This window comes from Mobula birostris, chromosome 24 (assembly GCF_030028105.1).
Source record: "Mobula birostris isolate sMobBir1 chromosome 24, sMobBir1.hap1, whole genome shotgun sequence".
In the NCBI taxonomy this organism is placed as follows: domain Eukaryota; kingdom Metazoa; phylum Chordata; class Chondrichthyes; order Myliobatiformes; family Myliobatidae; genus Mobula; species Mobula birostris.
The window spans coordinates 29,198,330-29,215,414 of record NC_092393.1 but is presented as its reverse complement, the minus strand read 5'-3'; the positions used below and the strand labels follow the sequence as shown (position 1 = coordinate 29,215,414).

General features: G+C 39.0%; 1 protein-coding gene across 2 annotated transcripts in view; it reads left to right on the top strand.

Annotated features, from left to right (window-relative positions):
* The window catches only part of pik3r5 (phosphoinositide-3-kinase, regulatory subunit 5), a 102,977-nt gene that overhangs the window by 62,662 nt on the left and 23,230 nt on the right, over positions 1-17,085 (top strand). For both annotated transcript variants that reach the window (XM_072242534.1, XM_072242536.1), the window contains 6 exons: positions 1,230-1,299; positions 3,630-3,804; positions 5,814-5,967; positions 12,443-12,526; positions 13,505-14,195; positions 15,662-15,806. In XM_072242534.1, the coding sequence (XP_072098635.1) occupies positions 1,230-1,299; positions 3,630-3,804; positions 5,814-5,967; positions 12,443-12,526; positions 13,505-14,195; positions 15,662-15,806 (1,319 nt within the window). The remainder of the gene's footprint in view (positions 1-1,229; positions 1,300-3,629; positions 3,805-5,813; positions 5,968-12,442; positions 12,527-13,504; positions 14,196-15,661; positions 15,807-17,085) is intronic.

Below are 17,085 nucleotides of genomic sequence, written 5' to 3'. Positions count from 1 at the left end.
ACATGTCTTGTCATGCTGTCCTTCCTGATAATCTCTGATAACGAGATTCAAAATACCCTGTAATTATGCTGTGTTTAGTCTTTAGTTTCATGGCTCAACTGGGATCATTTGAATATTATAAAAGGAACGTGAACATCCCACATATTGAGACCATTGGTATACTGAATCAACCGTGTTAGACAGGCCACAGACTGCCTAAAATGCACTCTATTTCTTATCTTTTATAGGAAGAGATTACCAAATGGATAAAGAAAAATATTCTGTGTTTTGCTTAAAGCCTCCTCCAAGAGCTCTGTCAGGAGCTTGTACATTTTCTCCGTGACCATGTGGGGTTCCCCCCACGTTCCAAATGAGTACTGCTTAGAGTTAGCAAATTGTGGTACTGGAAGCATGTAAAAATTTTGATCTGACCAGTACACTCCTCACTGATTTGCTTTGATGCAAACAGTGCCTTTCATTTTATATTCTGACGTACATGATACACATAAATCGAATCTGTACCTTTAAGAAATGCCATATTCCCATTGAATCCTGGGAATTTCTGGCCCATATTTGCTAAAACAAAAAAATGAGGAGCATTTGGGATGTTACTGAGAACATTGAGGCCATGCTATAGAAACTCACATAACTCTTGCATAAGTTGGAAGGTTTAGATCCTCTCATAACTGCTGCAGAGGTGCATCACTAGCTATTGGCTGCCCAGCTCACGCAGAGACTGTAATTTCCACTTACTGGCCTCAAATCCCACTTAGCCAGTGTGAAAGCAAGTCACCCTCAAACCTGAGGGACTGCCTAAGAAGAAAACTTGGGGAATATAGCATACTGCTCCTCAGTCATCTGCACGACACTGAAATGCTGGGATACTTAACAAAATAGTCTTTCAGACTGACAAGAAGTTTCAGAAAGATTTACTTTCTTGGTATTCACTAGATTTTACATGATAGAAGAAGGTCCTTAATATTTTTTTGTATGAGATTGATGAATAACAGTAATGTTGATGGTATTCAAAATCAGGAAAAGTTTTAGAAATGGAATTGAATTATTTCACAGTTCAGGATGAACAGATCTCCCATAATTTATATTTCAGAATATACTGCTCAATGTGATGTTTCATGATATTAATAAATTATTTTGAAAACCATTTGTCTTCTAATCGACAGTGATTTTAATTTGAAGATTATTTTGCCTCTTAAGTTTTACTCATATTAATGAAATTATTTCACTTTTAGGAATCTCATTCCAGAGGTTGGTGAGAGCCGAACAAGGATTGACAACGAAAAATCTTCAAAATAAAACACTGTAAGGGCCAACTGCTTCAAGGAGTACTTTCAACATAAATGTAACATCATGGCCAAATACTTCAATCTGACTAGATCGTCCCTTTTTTTTTGACCTTGACAAAGTATGTTCTATTGAGGGGAGCGGAGCAATGAGATGTTTGCAACATAACAGGATAAATTTCTTTACATGTTTCTGTATGTGCTTTTCCCTTCCCTGTGCTAAAGGAAGTTCTAAGTGGCAGTGTACATGCTGGCTTATAAGCAGATCTGAATTATAACATTTCACCTACTTGGGTGCACATATTTAGAAATTCAAAACAATATAATTTTACATTGCTCTGGGCAGCCGCCCAATGAATACTCAATATCGAAGTATGATTGAGATCCCACTGAGGGTAGATACTGTAATCTGCAGTAAAAAAAAGAAACTGCTGCAAGGAGTCAACTGGTCAGACACCATCTGTAAGTCAGAGAGATGGGTGATATTTCCGGTCACAACCCTGCATCAAATAAGGCCATTGTCATTATGGAGGAAAAATGCAGCAATGATCTATTTGTGAAAGTCCTTGAATATTTTTTTTGTCTCAATTCTGCCATCTACTGGCCTTGTTGCATTGCTTTCTTATTGAATGCATAGCTTCTCCTTTGAAAAAATTAATTGTTCTGGATTTGAAATTTTTAACCTTTTATGAACTTAAACCAGTTTAATGAAATCTTGAGGCTTACTGTTCCAGTGGATCCTTATGCAACTTCAGTTATTGGATTCTATTTTAATTCAAAGTTCTGTGTTTTTAAATTATTCATACAATGTTTCCTTTGAAAAATTACAGACTAGAAATTTTGGAATAGTGTAATGTTTTTGAACATAACATGGGCGCATTTTACCTTGAGTCTAGTTATCTGTTTTCTAAAACTTTCTGGGAATGCTGTAAACCATTTATCCCAATGTAAAGAATGGAAATGTAAAAAAAATTATGCTTTTTGAGTATCTGAACTAACAGTAGAAAATGCTGGAAGCACTCAGTAGGTCAGGTAGTAGCTGAGAAACAGAGTTAAAGGTCTTTTCATCTGGTTCTGATGAATGGCCATGAACCTGAAATGTTAACTCTGTTTCTCTCTCCATAAATGCTGCCTGGCCTCCTGCAGTTTCTGTTGTTATGCCAGCTTAATTTGAGGGTACTAGCAATTGTTTCATACCTTGAAAGAGCCACCACACTTTCTGGACGGTTGGTTCTTTTGTGCACGATATACTTCGACAAATTGAGCCTGGGTTATCTGTATATAGTAAAGGAGTAGACGGAGATTTCTAAGCATGTAGAATGATGAGAAAAACAAACCACAGGTGTTTTGACATTGTGTGCAGGAGAGAACTGAAGCCTCCTCCACCATTGTTTAAAAACTGCTCATCATTTTCTCACAAAATTATTGAATTCAGTTTTGTAGTTTTCTCAGCATTCTTAACAACTTCCCAGGTTTCCCCTCACCCTTCCACTTCCGTGTTCTGCAGGCTTCTCCCATGCATCATACAGATGACACTTGCCACGCTCGATTGACCTGATGAAAGCATCCAACCCCTATTCCTCACTAACATTAATTTGCACAACTGACCATCCTCAACCCCAGTTCCTACTGATGCCTTTTTCTTCTGACAAACCCGCCTGGACCCCAGCTCCAAATTCTGTTCATCCCTCCCAGATTTTCTACCATCTCTGCCCTAACATCTCCAATCAGCTCCAACATGGCAACCCACTGCAGAGCACCACCTTAACATGGCAGAAATTCCAGCAGGTGTATTTCCTTCTAAAGTCTTACAATATCAGCTAAGGACACAGAGGAACAAGACCAGAACTAAAGTGGCAATTAAATAAAGGATTTCCAAATTTAATTGTATTCTTTCAGCTACTTCAAGCAGTCAGCTCTGTTGTTTGGAGCTCCATGTCTTAGCTCAGGCATCAGTCCTCCTATCACTGAATTTTAAATTTCCACAATGTTTTCTTCAGACTGAATCTTTCAACTTCTCAAGTATAACATCTCAGGGATGAACCCTGGTTTGGATGCATCTTTGTCTTCATTATTTACGTTAGCAGTCAGGGTGAATAGACTAAGCTAGATTTGAAACAGTAATTCAGTGCTGAAGTAACAGAATGCTTGTCCCCTTGACACACCCAACTCACAGCTGGCAAGTCTTGATTCTTTGCTACTTTTTTCATGCAACAGCTTCCAGTTAAATTAGATTTAATGTCAAAAATAAAGACACCTTTTCCAAATATTTTTCTTCAAATCCTTTATTGTCATGGCAATTGAATGTGTGCCTGAGACATATATATTTTTCTTTTCTCTCCCTTACAGAACAGTCCTTCTGCTTAATTCCTCTGAAGTATCCAGTGACTTTATGTCAGTCGCCAAGAAGATAAGCAGCAAGCGTCAGCCCCCAGGAGATTCTTACATCACCCTGATTAAGCACATGTACCAGGCAGTTTTTGGTGCTAAGTACAACTTGAATGATATTCAAAGTGCCCTTGAGGTAAAGAAGCTTCCTGTTAATGGGAATGAATATGAAATGATTCCATTATGTGATGACGGTGATTTTAAATAATAATACACCCTTGAGAAGAGCAGCAGAATTTTTATTAAGGTTATATAATATGATCACATTGACTCAGTCCAGATGTTACTCACTCATAGAATAATGTGAGGTAGATTTATGTTAATGCTGAAGGCCAAAAGCATGTAGATGAAATAAATCAAACATGAATATTGACACAGAAAAAGAGACGGGTAACTGAATGAACCAACCTGCATTGTCCTTTCAAAATAAAACATTACAGATGACGAAAATGTGAAGTAAGAAGACGAACACGAGAAGAACTCAGTAGGTCAGGTCACCTGTGTCCAATATTTGTTGACTGTTGACTGTATGAAAGAACCACGTGTAACAAAACTCTGAGTAAGAGCTGTCCACTTCTGGGATATGCCCTGATACAGTATTACTGAGGGCTTGTTGTGTAAGGTTCTGATCTAGTGTAACGCATTTATTTAATTTCAAATTGCATCACGGCCAGTGGTTGCTTTACTGGACTAGAATTCAATTTGCACCGGTGATCCAGAGTTCAACTCACAGAAATAAAGCAATCCTCCGATGGTGAAATCCTCAAATAATGTAGAGAACAGTTTTTGGTCTACAGAGAAGAATTGTGGCAAGTTTTCCAAATGCTTGGAACAACCTACCAGCTGATTTTCTCATAAAACTGCACGATAGTGTACCTGAGAGAATTGATGCAGTTTTAAAGACAAAGCATGGTCACACCAAATACTGAGTTGATTTACTTTTTAACTGTTCTTTATAGTAAATTTTTTGATATTTAGAAACTTTTCATTATTTTTGAAAGCATCTTTGCACTAGCTTTTTTTTTACATGTGCTTAGGACTTTTGCACAGTACTGTACTTGTAATTTATAGTTTTTATTGCTATGTATTGCAATGTACTGCTACTACAAAGCAATAAATTTCACGACATAATGATATTCAACCTGATTCTGATTGTAACAACTCTGAAGATCAATCTATAGATTTGTACGATAAGGTGGATTCTTGGCTTCACAATCTACCTCGTTATGATCTTGCATTTTTCATTTACCTGCACTTTTTTTCCAGTAGCTTCTGCACTTTATTCTGGATTGTTATTGCTTACCTTATTCCAGCTCAATACACAGCATAATGATTTGACCTGTGTGAGCAGTACTCAAGGTAAGCTTTTGGTACATGTGACTATACTATGCCAATGCCAATAAAAACTGGCATTTCCATCAATCCCAATAACCTCGGAATGACCAAAACTGGTTTTTCACTGGCCCACTTCCATCCATGTAGGTTGTGGAGGGAGTTTCATGCATAGCATTTCCATAGGATGTGAAGTAATCTGATTCTGCAATGGAAGAGTCGTCTTGCACAGTCAATGCCAAGGGCCAATGGTGTTGGTTGGCATGTGGTGTTCTCAGGGACCAATGGTGTTGGTTGACATGTGGTATTTACAATGGAGCTTCTGCAAGTGCTGGTTTAATGGCAATGTGCCCCTACCCATGGCCACTGTCACTAGTAATCAGCTATAGTTTCTCACTAGTCTTCACCATTGCTGAAGAATTTGATTTCCCTTTCACCTATATTTTTAAAGCTGAGTTTTGGCTCCCCCTCTGGTCATTAGCTGGAGCCACTTCCCTTCAATTCATCCTTGAGAAAGAGGCAACCCTACTTCTGAAGAGTGATCAGCAACATTTTGCAATCAATATGGTTGCCAAATGGCACGTAGCAGGAGCCCACAAGAGGGACCAGTACCATCTATATTACTGATGCTAGATTCACAATAAACATGGGTCATTTTAGCAGGCAAACTCTGATGTTTCATTTCGCATCCATGTGAACAGTCAAGTGGTTATTTGTTATTAAGTTGTGGTAGATCTATTACTACTTAACCTTATCAGTAACAATATTCCTTGCATTAATTGTACATGAAACTGTTCTGCCTTTTTTTTCCAGTGTAAAACTGCAAGTGAACTCCTGGAAATTTTTTCAAACTGTTCTGATACTATGGAAATTGCAGCTACTATGAAGGACATTACCAAAGCCAAAGAACACTTAGTGGCCAAATTAGAGGAGTTTAAAGAAAGATACGGGCTTCTCGCAAAATCAGGTACGTAATTCATTGCCAGCATCATGAGTAATTTGCATTTTATGCTCCAATCCTATTGCAAGCACATAGTGCAAGAAGTGCTGTGAAGGTAAGAATTAGAAGCATTTTCATAGGCCATATTGACTTTTTAATCTTCCTCCAATGTTCAACAAAATAATTATCACCTTCTGTACTTATTAGATTTCAGCATAGGTAGCTTTTCTGTTCCAGCTTCTATTCTTCAGCTGCGGTCTTCATCTCTATCCTCCCCTCACCCAATCTAGCTCCACCCTCTTTCTTTTTGTCTGCCTCCATTCACCATACACTTGTCTTTTGTCTCACAACCCTGCCCCTTCCCCTACTTGGCTTAATTTGCCCACCATCAAACACCACCCCCCCCACCTCGCTCTCCCCACAGTAAACTAATCATCACTCTCTCCCCACCCCCACTCTAGTTTTATATCAGCTGTCTGCTCTCTTCCTACTCAGTCCTAATGCAGAGACATTGACCTACTTAATTCTTCCTGCCCATCGCTCCAGACTGGTCACTTCTGTCTTAGGTAGAATAATGACTGACTTAATCTTGACCTCATCATCACTCCCCTAGCTGTTCCTCGCAATCTCTAACTCTCCCGTCAGACAAAAAAATCATCTCAGACATGATTGTAGAGCCCCCTCCTGGTTAATGGAAAGGTAAAGTTCACAAATAATCATTTGTATTGCAAAAATCTCTACCAGAAGGTACAGTAAACCTCAACTTTCAAGGCGTATATGCTGTAAAACAGCCATGGATTCTGAGAGCCGCAAATCACACAATCATGTGTTGTGCTGATAATGTTCTGTTTGCTGTTCAGCTATCAGCTGCCATGGATGGTGGAAAAGTCAAGGGCTAGTCGCTCCTCATTTTAAGGATGAAGTGCATCAAAAGCAAACGGTACTTGATTTGATAAGCTGAGAGATGCAATTCATTCATCAAATGGCCATTATTGCCAGGTGGAAGAGCACAGGTGTTCAAGAGAGCTGTTTTCACCATTTTAAAAGCCTTCTTCATGTAACAATCTCCTTTCCACTGACCTGACAATTAAATACAACTGATGTTCAGGGACCAGTGTTTGAAAGATAGTTTCCAAATGCTCTCACGTCCCTAAATGCAATGAGTCAAACCTTGATATGTGCTAAAATAAATTAAACAAAACCCCTTGTTGTCGCAAAGATTCATCAAGTGAGTGTCTGCTAGGCAGGGGAGAGTTGCATTGAGTGATTTGCCCTCCAGAATTCTTTGGGATAGTAAAAGAAGTTCTTCCTTAATCTCAATCTTAAATAGAAGATTGAACTTTTGTTCTCAATTCCCCAATACATGGAAACATCTTCGTAGAATCATGCCATCTGCATAAACTTGGAATGAAAGCAAAAGATGTGATAATTTTTGAGGAGAACCGTTAGCATCTGAATAGGGCAGGGTGGGGGTAGCAGCTTTGCAAGGGTGAGCTGGGATTTTCTGATCAACACAATCTTCATTACAGAAAAGTGAACAATATTAAAATAACCCAGATCAGAACAACTAGGCTTCAGACTTTTTCCTTTCAGTTGATGCTGCACCACCGTTATTTATTATGTAACCTTCCCAATGATTTGCTATAAATTTTCTACAATATTACTAGTGTTATTAAATCTGTGTTGATCAAGCAATGACAATGGAAACCGTTATAAGGGCATGAAATTAACAAATTCCTAAGTTCTTAACAACTTTGAGTACATTAAGTTTGAACAAACAGTACTTGTTTATGCCTTAATAGCCTTCAGAAAAAAAATATATATTTTAATTTCTTTGTTTTAAATCTCCTTGTCCTACTGCCAAGTGCAGGCACCTCCTTAATCTTCTGGTCCTTGAGCCAACCACAGGTAAAATGGGGCTAGCTCAGGTAGGCAACTTGGTTGGGCAATTTGCTTCTGTGCTGTATAATTCTATGACTATGGAATTCCAGTTGGAGCCCTTGAAAATGAGTCCAAAGATTGTGGGAACAATTCAATGATAGGTCGAGTGTTGTTATTTCTTCTGTTTAAGAGCATGATGGTTGAAGGGTAATAACTATTCCTGAGGCTCCTGTATCTCCTTCATGATGGCAGCAGTGAGAAGAGAGCACGGTCTACGTGGTGGGATCCTTGATGGTGGATGCTGCTTTCCTGCAACAATGCTCTGTTTAGATGTACTCAGTGGTGGGGAGGGCTTTACCTGCGACGGACTGGGCCATATTCACTACTTCTGATTTTCCGTTCGAGGGCATTGGTGTTTCCATACCAGCCCATGATGCAAGTAGTCAAAGTACTCTCCACCATACATCTATAGAAGTGTGTCAAAGTTTTAAAAGTCATGCTGAATCTTTGCAAGCTTCGAAGGAAATAGAGGTGTTGTCATGCTTTCTTTATAACGGCACTGAACCTGCTGGACCTAGGACAGATCCTCTGAAATGATAACACAGAGGAAGTTCATGTTGCTGTCTTTGTACATAACATGTACTGTGGTAGAGTGAAAAGCTTATCTTGCACACTTTTTATACAGATTTGATCATTGTACTGGACATTGAGATGAAACAATGACAATGTAGAATAAAGTGTAAAGCTGCAGAGAAAGTGCAGTGCAGGAAAAAATAAGGTGCAAATCATGATGTAGATTGTGAGGCCAAGAGTCCAATTTATCATACTCAGGACCTATTTAGTTGTTTTATAACAGTAGGATAGAAGCTGTCCTTCAGTCTGGTTGTATATGTTTTCAGTCTTTTTTATCTTCTGCCAAATGGAAAAGGAGAGCAGAGAGAATGTCTGGGCTGGGTGGAGCCTATGATTGTGCCGGCTGATTTACTGAGACAGTGGGAAGTATTACACTAAGCGGGAGGCTAGATTCCATGATGTACTGAGCAGTGGCCACAACCTTCTGCAGTTTCTTGTGGTCACATGCAGAGCAATTGCTGTATCAAGACCTTATGCATTCAGAGAAGATGCATTCTATGGTGAATCAACAAAAATTGGCTAGGGTTGATGTGGACATGCCACCTGAGGAAATAGAGGCATTGGTGAGCTTTCGTGGTCGTGACATCTCTGTAGTTGGACCGGGACATGCTACTGGTTCCTCCCACCCTCATATTTCATGCAGCAGTTAACAATTCACTGGATGCAAGTAAGTCTATCAAACAGTTTATTTTTGCAGACCTTTTGTCTTATGATTTTATACCTCAGTCAAAATCACGTCAGTGGTACGGGTTTAATACTAGAGTTCAATGTCAGTAAACAACAGGAATTCTGCAGATGCTGGAAATTCAAGCAACACACATCAAAGTTGCTGGTGAACGCAGCAGGCCAGGCAGCATCTCTAGGAAGAGGTACAGTCAACTGTCAGTTAGTCCTGATGAAGGGTCTCGGCCTGAAATGTTGACTGTACCTCTTCCTAGAGATGCTGCCTGGCCTGCTGCATTCACCAGCAACTTTGATGTTCAATGTCAGTGTTTCTTTTGCTCAAGATAACGATTGATTCTGTCGAGATTTTACAAATATCATAGTAGCTAACACAATTATTCAGACAAAATGTATATCCGGTGGTGAATGCCAAATATGAGTCTTTTCAAGTTTGGTCCCTTATTAAGTGTTGGCTCTTGGTAGATGCAAATACACCTGTAATCGGTTTCAGTGAACTGGATTTCCCTTTCCTGATCACAGTCCAATTCCAAAGCGCACTTGTGTTTAACAGCTCAGGACAAGCCCAAGTTCATCTGTCTTGGCCCACAAGTTGGCGACCAGCCTCAGAGAACATACATTTGAGCAGGGTAATAGGCATGGATCCACTGTGAACTATGGCCCAGGCAAAATCTTGGAGAGAACGAGGAGGCAGCGTTCTTGTTGGGGGGAAAAAAGATGTTAATTTACCTCAGCTTTACTGATGGGAGTGGTGCTGGGTTGGCTTGATGTGGTGGTGGTGGGGAGGTAGTTGTTGAGAAGGCAAGCTGTGTGTGCGTTGATTAAGATATTGGATATTAGTTCAGCACAGATGGTGACAGGCACACACTTCAGTGGTGGGTAATGAGATATATGATGAGACGGAGCATAGAGCTGACTGCATGAGTTATTGTCATATTATTCTTCCCTCTTAATCTGTGATCATAGTTAACATTTTACCAGACAGTTTTATTCCTAAACATTGAGATGTTGTTTCCCTAGATCACCACTTAGTGGTGATATTGATTTGTCAAACAGATATGACACTGAATGACAGCTCAATCTGGTTAACAGAGCTTCTTGAATTCTGCATTAACAAACACAATAGTAAGTTACATAATGTATCACATTGCTTGAAAGCCTCAGCTCTATAAAATCAAAGTACACCCATAGAGTTAGTGCCTGAAGCTGAAGTACATAAAATCTCAACATAGTCACATGTAAATTTCTATTTGTGCATCTATTGTAACAGATACCATATTTATATTAATGAACAATATTGGCAAATCTTCAGCCCTTGGCTACACTACCCAATGTAGCCACTAGGGGTGATGAAGAGCTATACATCCAGATCTCTAACTGATCTGCAATTGCAAAACAGTCCTCTGTGTGAAGCATTCAGAACTAGTTTCAATAGGGAAAAAACGAGGATATTGCTTGAAATCGGGTATAATTCCAGTGGTATGCAGCAACAGAGAACCTGAGTCCTCATCCTAAATTGGTTGACTGGATTAATTTCAATTCAAAGGTTCAGAGTTTTATTTATTATCAAATTGTGCACCTCTGAAATCCTTCAGTTCTCCAGGTAACCATGAAACCAAGAAAGAAGAAGAAACGAAAGGCAGCATGATCATCAACCCCCGCCAAATCCCACCTGCCCACAAAAAAAGAATGAATAAAAACGGAACAGGCATGTCAACCAAAAGTCCCACCTCCCCACAAAAAAAGAACAATCAAAAACGGAGCTGGCACATCAAACCCTAAGTCCCCTCTCCCACTCAAAGAACGAGCAAAATGGATCAGGCACATTGACCCCCCCAAATCCCTTGTCCTGCACAAAAATGGAACAGCCTCATCGATCCCCAAATCCCCCTCACTGCACAAAAAATGAACAAAATAGATCAGCCACATTGACTTCCCAAATCCCCCACCACCCACAAAAAAATATCAAGATCATTGGGCAAAAAAGCACAAATGTAAAAACTATAAGACTGAAAAATAGAGACTGTAGTCCGAAGTCCAAATCCAAAATGCAGAAAATCCCTGGACAATACACTCCGGGCCCAGACACATTTAGTTAATAGTTCATAGTAAATATACATCACCATATACAGCCCTGAGATTTGTTTTCCTGTCGGCATATCGCAATAAATCCAAGAATCAATAGAATCACTGAAAGACTGCACCCAACAGGATGGAGAAACAACCAATATGCTAAAGACAATAAACTGTGCAAATACATACAAATAAATAAATAAATGAGACCAGATTCCACGTTTGTCAAGCCCTAACCAATTTTGGGTGGCAAAACATAATTTTTCTATATTTGTACTTCAGAATATAGAGAAGTATATTTTATCTTTGTTAAAGGTGTGATGTACTGTTACTATTGTTGATTTTCTATCCACGAACATCGGTAGCTGGGCTATTAGAGAGTTTGCATGCACCAGTCTGCTGGCTGTCCTGGGTAAAGTCAACCAAGGAGGTGGGTGTTTTTGAAAGATTCTAATTACTTCAAAAATTACAGCCATTGTGATAAAGGGACACCTTTATAACAATCTTACTCAAGACCTCTGGGGTATTGATGTACAGAGGGTTCTTGAGGTCCAAGTCCACTTTGGTTCCTGAAAGTAACAACACAATTAAGTAGGGTGGCAAAGAAGGCATGAGGCATATTGGCCTTCATCATTTGGGGCACTGAGTACAAGAGTCAGGAAGTCATGCTGCGGCTGTATAAATCTTTTGATAAAGCCACATTTGGAGTATTGTGAGCATTTCCTATCACCACAATACAGGAAGGATGTGGAGGGTTTGGAGAGTGGTAAATCTTTTCTGCACAGAATGCTGTACACTTTAGAGAGTATTAGCCTTAAGGGGAAGGCTGACCAAACTTAGATAGATTTCTGTCTGAGTGGAGACCATATATAGGTTTATAAAATCATGAGCAGTACCGATAGGGTAGATAGTCTTTTTGCCAGAGTAGAAATGACAAGTACTAGAGAACACAGCTTTAGTACAAGAGGGGGAATGGAGTTGGTGCCTAGAATGTATGCACTGCCAGGGTTAGTGGTGGATGCAGATATAAGCATTTAAGTGGCACATGAACAAGCAGATGGGGTTAATTTAATCTGATATCATGGTCAGCACAGGCATCTCATTCCAAAGGCTCTGTTCCTGTGTTGAGCTGTCCTATGTTCAATCTAAGTACGGTTTGAAACAGAATTACTTATTGGTTTAGTATTTGCCACTATATTAAATGAAATGTCTATTTTCTTGTTACATTCAATAGCCCAGAATGGGATGGCTAAGCTGCAAACAATTCCACTGCCAGTTGCAAACTGCTACAGTTATCACTGGGACCAGGACAACTTCGGTAAGCACACAGCAACACAATCACATTCAAGCAATTCTATATATCAAAGATTTAACAGGGGCAGGGGAGCTATACAATTAGTGCTAAGACTGCAATGTGGATTGAATTCAAACACTTGTAATAAACTACACCTCTATGTGCTTGTTTATGCTATCCTATTAGCATTGAATTACTCCTCAAATTGTGCAAATTAGCCTCTTCATACCTTGACAAATATACTTAAATTTTGCAAGTATGCCAATTCACAATCTAACAAATGAATGGATAGCTTATTCGTTTAGAATTTGTAGATTGAGGTGAATTAAGATTTTTAGATTATCTTTCACCGATTCGTGTATAATGCTACCCGAGTCAGTTTGGACACAAGTACTTTTCAATCTTTCACCATTTAATAAGTATTCTGCCTCTCCTTATTTCTACCAAAGTAAATTACTTCACTATAGTCCGCCGTGTTCATTTTTCCTGTCTATATTCCCCTCAGTCCTCTTTGTATCTTCCTCACAGCACACATTGAGTCAGCAGCAAACTTGAATAAATTACACTATTCATGAACTTCTAAAACTGTAAAGCTTCACTGCTGCAGCAGTAGGACTAACTGAAGTAAGATTAAAAAGGACAAAATTAACTGTACTGCAGTGCAAAGATGTGAAGAGTCCTGTTTATTTAACTATTTTGAAGCTGTTTTCCACTCAATGGCTCACAAGCAATGGCAATAGTCATTTTTCCAATGGGTTAAAGTAGGATTGGTAGAGACGGGGTGCTCAATGGCCAACATCACTTTGATGGGCTGAAGAGCCAATCTCTGTGCTGTATCTCTCTTTGATTCTGTAGCTATACTTGAGAGAGACAGAAAAAGCCCCATTTAACGCAACACTCTAGGTATAGTGTGAATTATTGAAATGGCGTTCTTGAATCTGTCAAATTTTCGAATCAATTTCTCTGCCACAAGATAATTCAGTATCTTAATTTTTATTATAGATATTTTAAAGGAAGTTCTCCTGAAAGAATGTGAGATTCCTGACAGTGTCGTACTTCCTTTGCACAACAAAAATAATGAGATGGAGGAAGACAACAATGTTGAGGAAGACGATGATGCAATCGAAAGTGAGCGCGATTCTGTGCTCTCTACAATATCTCTAACGTCCAAGGACTATATGAAATCTTTCGTCTCAAATCTCTCAGATTATATGGACAGTGGTTATGTAGAAGATGGAGATGAAAGTTCATATGAAACAATAGGGATGTTAGAGCAGAAAGAAGAAAAGCAAAGTACTGTGGGAAATAAACTGGCAAAAAAACTAACGAACTTCTTCAAAACCAGAAATTCCCTGACACACAAAGCAGATCCAAAATACAGTTTAAACAATTCTTACTCAAATCTTTGTAAAGGGATAACTGTGTCAGGCTCCCTACCTCTTCGTCGAGCAGAAAGTTTGGGCTGCACTGAAGTGAAATCCAAACCTCCAATGAAGTCCAGGCGCTCAAACTCATTGCCACAGCATGCAAGCTACAATTGCCAGTCTGAACGATATTTACAACAGTCAACATGCTTCAAACGCCGGCCATATCTCAGCTTTGAGGATGATTGTAAAACCATGACACTGCGAGTTGTTGTATTTGGTACTGACAGGATTTTAGGAAAAGTTGCAAGAGCCTACAGCAACCTTAGGTAAGAGATACGTACTTCCTTAACCTGTCTAGTTCTGTATAAAGTTAACATCTTTTTCAGAACAAACACTAACCATTAATGGTCAATTTAGGGTTGCAATCTATTTCTGTGCTCCTATAGATAACAGCACAGGAGAATTCAACTTGTTTAAGATTGTCAAGTGAATCCAGAGATCAAATCAAATCCATTGCTAGCTCTCCTGCAACGTTCTCTCTCCATGCGAAATGTGATCTTTGGGATTTCAGGATGGAGCTGAGTGTGCATCACCCCTCTCCAAATTGATTTTACATTTGTTATTTTAAAGTCCTCCAAGATGTGAAATCACCATGCTTACAATGCCAGTATTCACTCCTACTGGTAGAAGTGTAGCTTTGTATACTGCAGCTTACCCACTTCATCAGTGGGAGATGATGTGTATCTTTGGAAATTCTTCTAAAATCACACAGTATATGATGGTTCAGAATAGTATGTTTTCTCATTTATTTATTTTAATTTAAATTTGTGGACACATTAAATTGCCTGCAATAATTAATAATCTCTCATCCGAGCCCAATATCATGTCTGAGATTATGAAGTTCTAGCAACAAGCCTTGCGTTATATTATATTGGAAGAGTTATACATAATAGTCTTAAGAGTTATACAAGTATTTTTTACTTTGTCCTTCACTCTGCACTGTTCTACATGTGTGGTTTGAAAATAGAAAACCTGGAAGCTTTGTCTACATCTCTGATTGTGCCTACACACAGGAAACATCGAAGTCCTAATAACAAGAACAAGAAACACAAATTCCATGTCATTTCTTCTTGAAGTAAATGAGCAGAAAATTAATAGCATAACAAATGAGTTAGGATTGTGACAGCAAATCACACAGACTTTTAACTGTGTTAAAGTTCTGTAGAAATCAAAGACAGTCAAGTAAATTCCATGGAAATCACAAAAATCACCCTGACGGAAAATGACTAATGTACTTATGAATGAATCTAAAAAGCGATGTATTCTTGTCAAAAGAGCTATCTCATCAAAGGGTGAAAAGTTGTTCTGAGAATTCCCCCAAAGCTGTAAACAAGTCACATTACCATTGTCCTCAGCTGTTCTTGGCAGTGGATAACCATAACTGTAACATTAGCTGACCTACAGTTTTTTCATCTTGCCTACTTTAAAAGGGTTAAAATATTTTATAACACAGACACAAAATGCAGGAGGTCATGCATCATCTATGGGAAGAAATATAGAGTCAATACTTCATGCCACGACCCTTCATCAGGACAGTCCTGGTGAAGGGTCTTGGCCCAAAATGCCAACTCTTTATCCCTTTCCTTGAAGCTGCCTGACCTGCTGAGTTCCTCCAGCATCTTGTCTGTGTTACTCTGGATTTCCAGCATCTGCAGAGTCTCTTGTGGTTAAAATCTTTTGGCTTTTTTAGAAATTTGGTGGATATCAAATTACAAATCTTTTCATTTTTCAGATTACAAGAAAGCAAAGCACCTTTTTTAACAAAATACTTCAAGATGCAATTCTTTCACATTCCTCTCCAAAGAAATTCAATCAGCAGCCCTGTGCAGAGCACAAACTTACCCTCAGACAATCAACAAAAACCATTAATGCAAATGGTAAGTAATTTGACTTCTGTTGCATAGAACAGCAACTAATAGTTGGATTGCTTTTAGACTCAATTATTAATGACCAATTTTTAGGTAGCTGTGTTTATCTTCCAAGCCAACAAATGGTATTTCATTGAAGTTATCATTACATTAAGGATATAAATTCAGCAATATTCTCCCTCAGACTCTCTGGATTCCCACGATTTTCTGGAAAAAGAAAATAGTTCTCCAAAAAGGTGTGCCTTCAGTGTCCTGTACCTCCTCCTGAAAAGTAAGAATGAGAAGAGAGCATGTCTTGGGTATTGAGGGTCCTTAATGATGGATGCCGCCTTTTTGAGGCATCACTTCTTAAAGATGCCCTGGATGTTGGGGAGGCCAGTGCCCATGATGGAGCTGAATTTACAACTTCCTGCTGCTTATTTCAGTCCTATGTAGCGCCCCCACCCCCCATATCAGGTGATGATGCAGCCTGTTAGAATGCTCTCTACAAAACACCTGTAGTAATTTGTGAGTGTCTTTGGTGATAAACTAAATCCTAAAGAAATATAGCTGCTGTCATGCCTTCATTGACCTGTTGAGCCCAGGATAGATCCTGAGAGATATTGACAGTCAGGAATTTGAAATTGCTCACCCTTTTCACTTCTGATCCCTCAATGCGGACTGGTGTGTCTTCCTTCATCTTACCCCTTATGAAATCCACAGTCAGTTCTTTCCTCTTACTGAAGCTGAGTCCAAGGTTGTTGCTGTGACAGCACTCAACCAGCTGATCTATCTTGCTCCTGTACATCACCATCTGAATTTCTGCCAACAATAGTTGCAAAATGTTAAAAACTAATAGAAAATAGCTTTTTACTTTTTGCTTTCCTGGTGAACTCAATTAATTTCCGTAGCCGTTGATCTAACGATTACTTTTCTACTGTTGCTTACCATGGATTCCCATAATTTTCTGGAACAAAAAAAGAATACTTTCCCAAAAAGGTTTCCTGAGGTCATAGACATTTTTGTTACAGTGTGGAATTCTAGACCAATTTTAAGTGGCAGTATTGGAGTAGACTGGATTTGTTTTCTCAGGAGAAGAGATGGCTTAAGAGAAATGATAAAAATTTCTGATGAAATGATTAAATTGCTTTCTAATTATGCACTTGCATTTCTATCAAACGTATAACATGAGCTGGGAGAAGATCTGTAGGTGCTTTAAATTTCATTGAGTAAATCCACTACACAGGCAAAGAGTAGAGAGAGATAACTTGGAGAAGCTTAAGTGAGAATTGGATTTTTAAGTCAACTG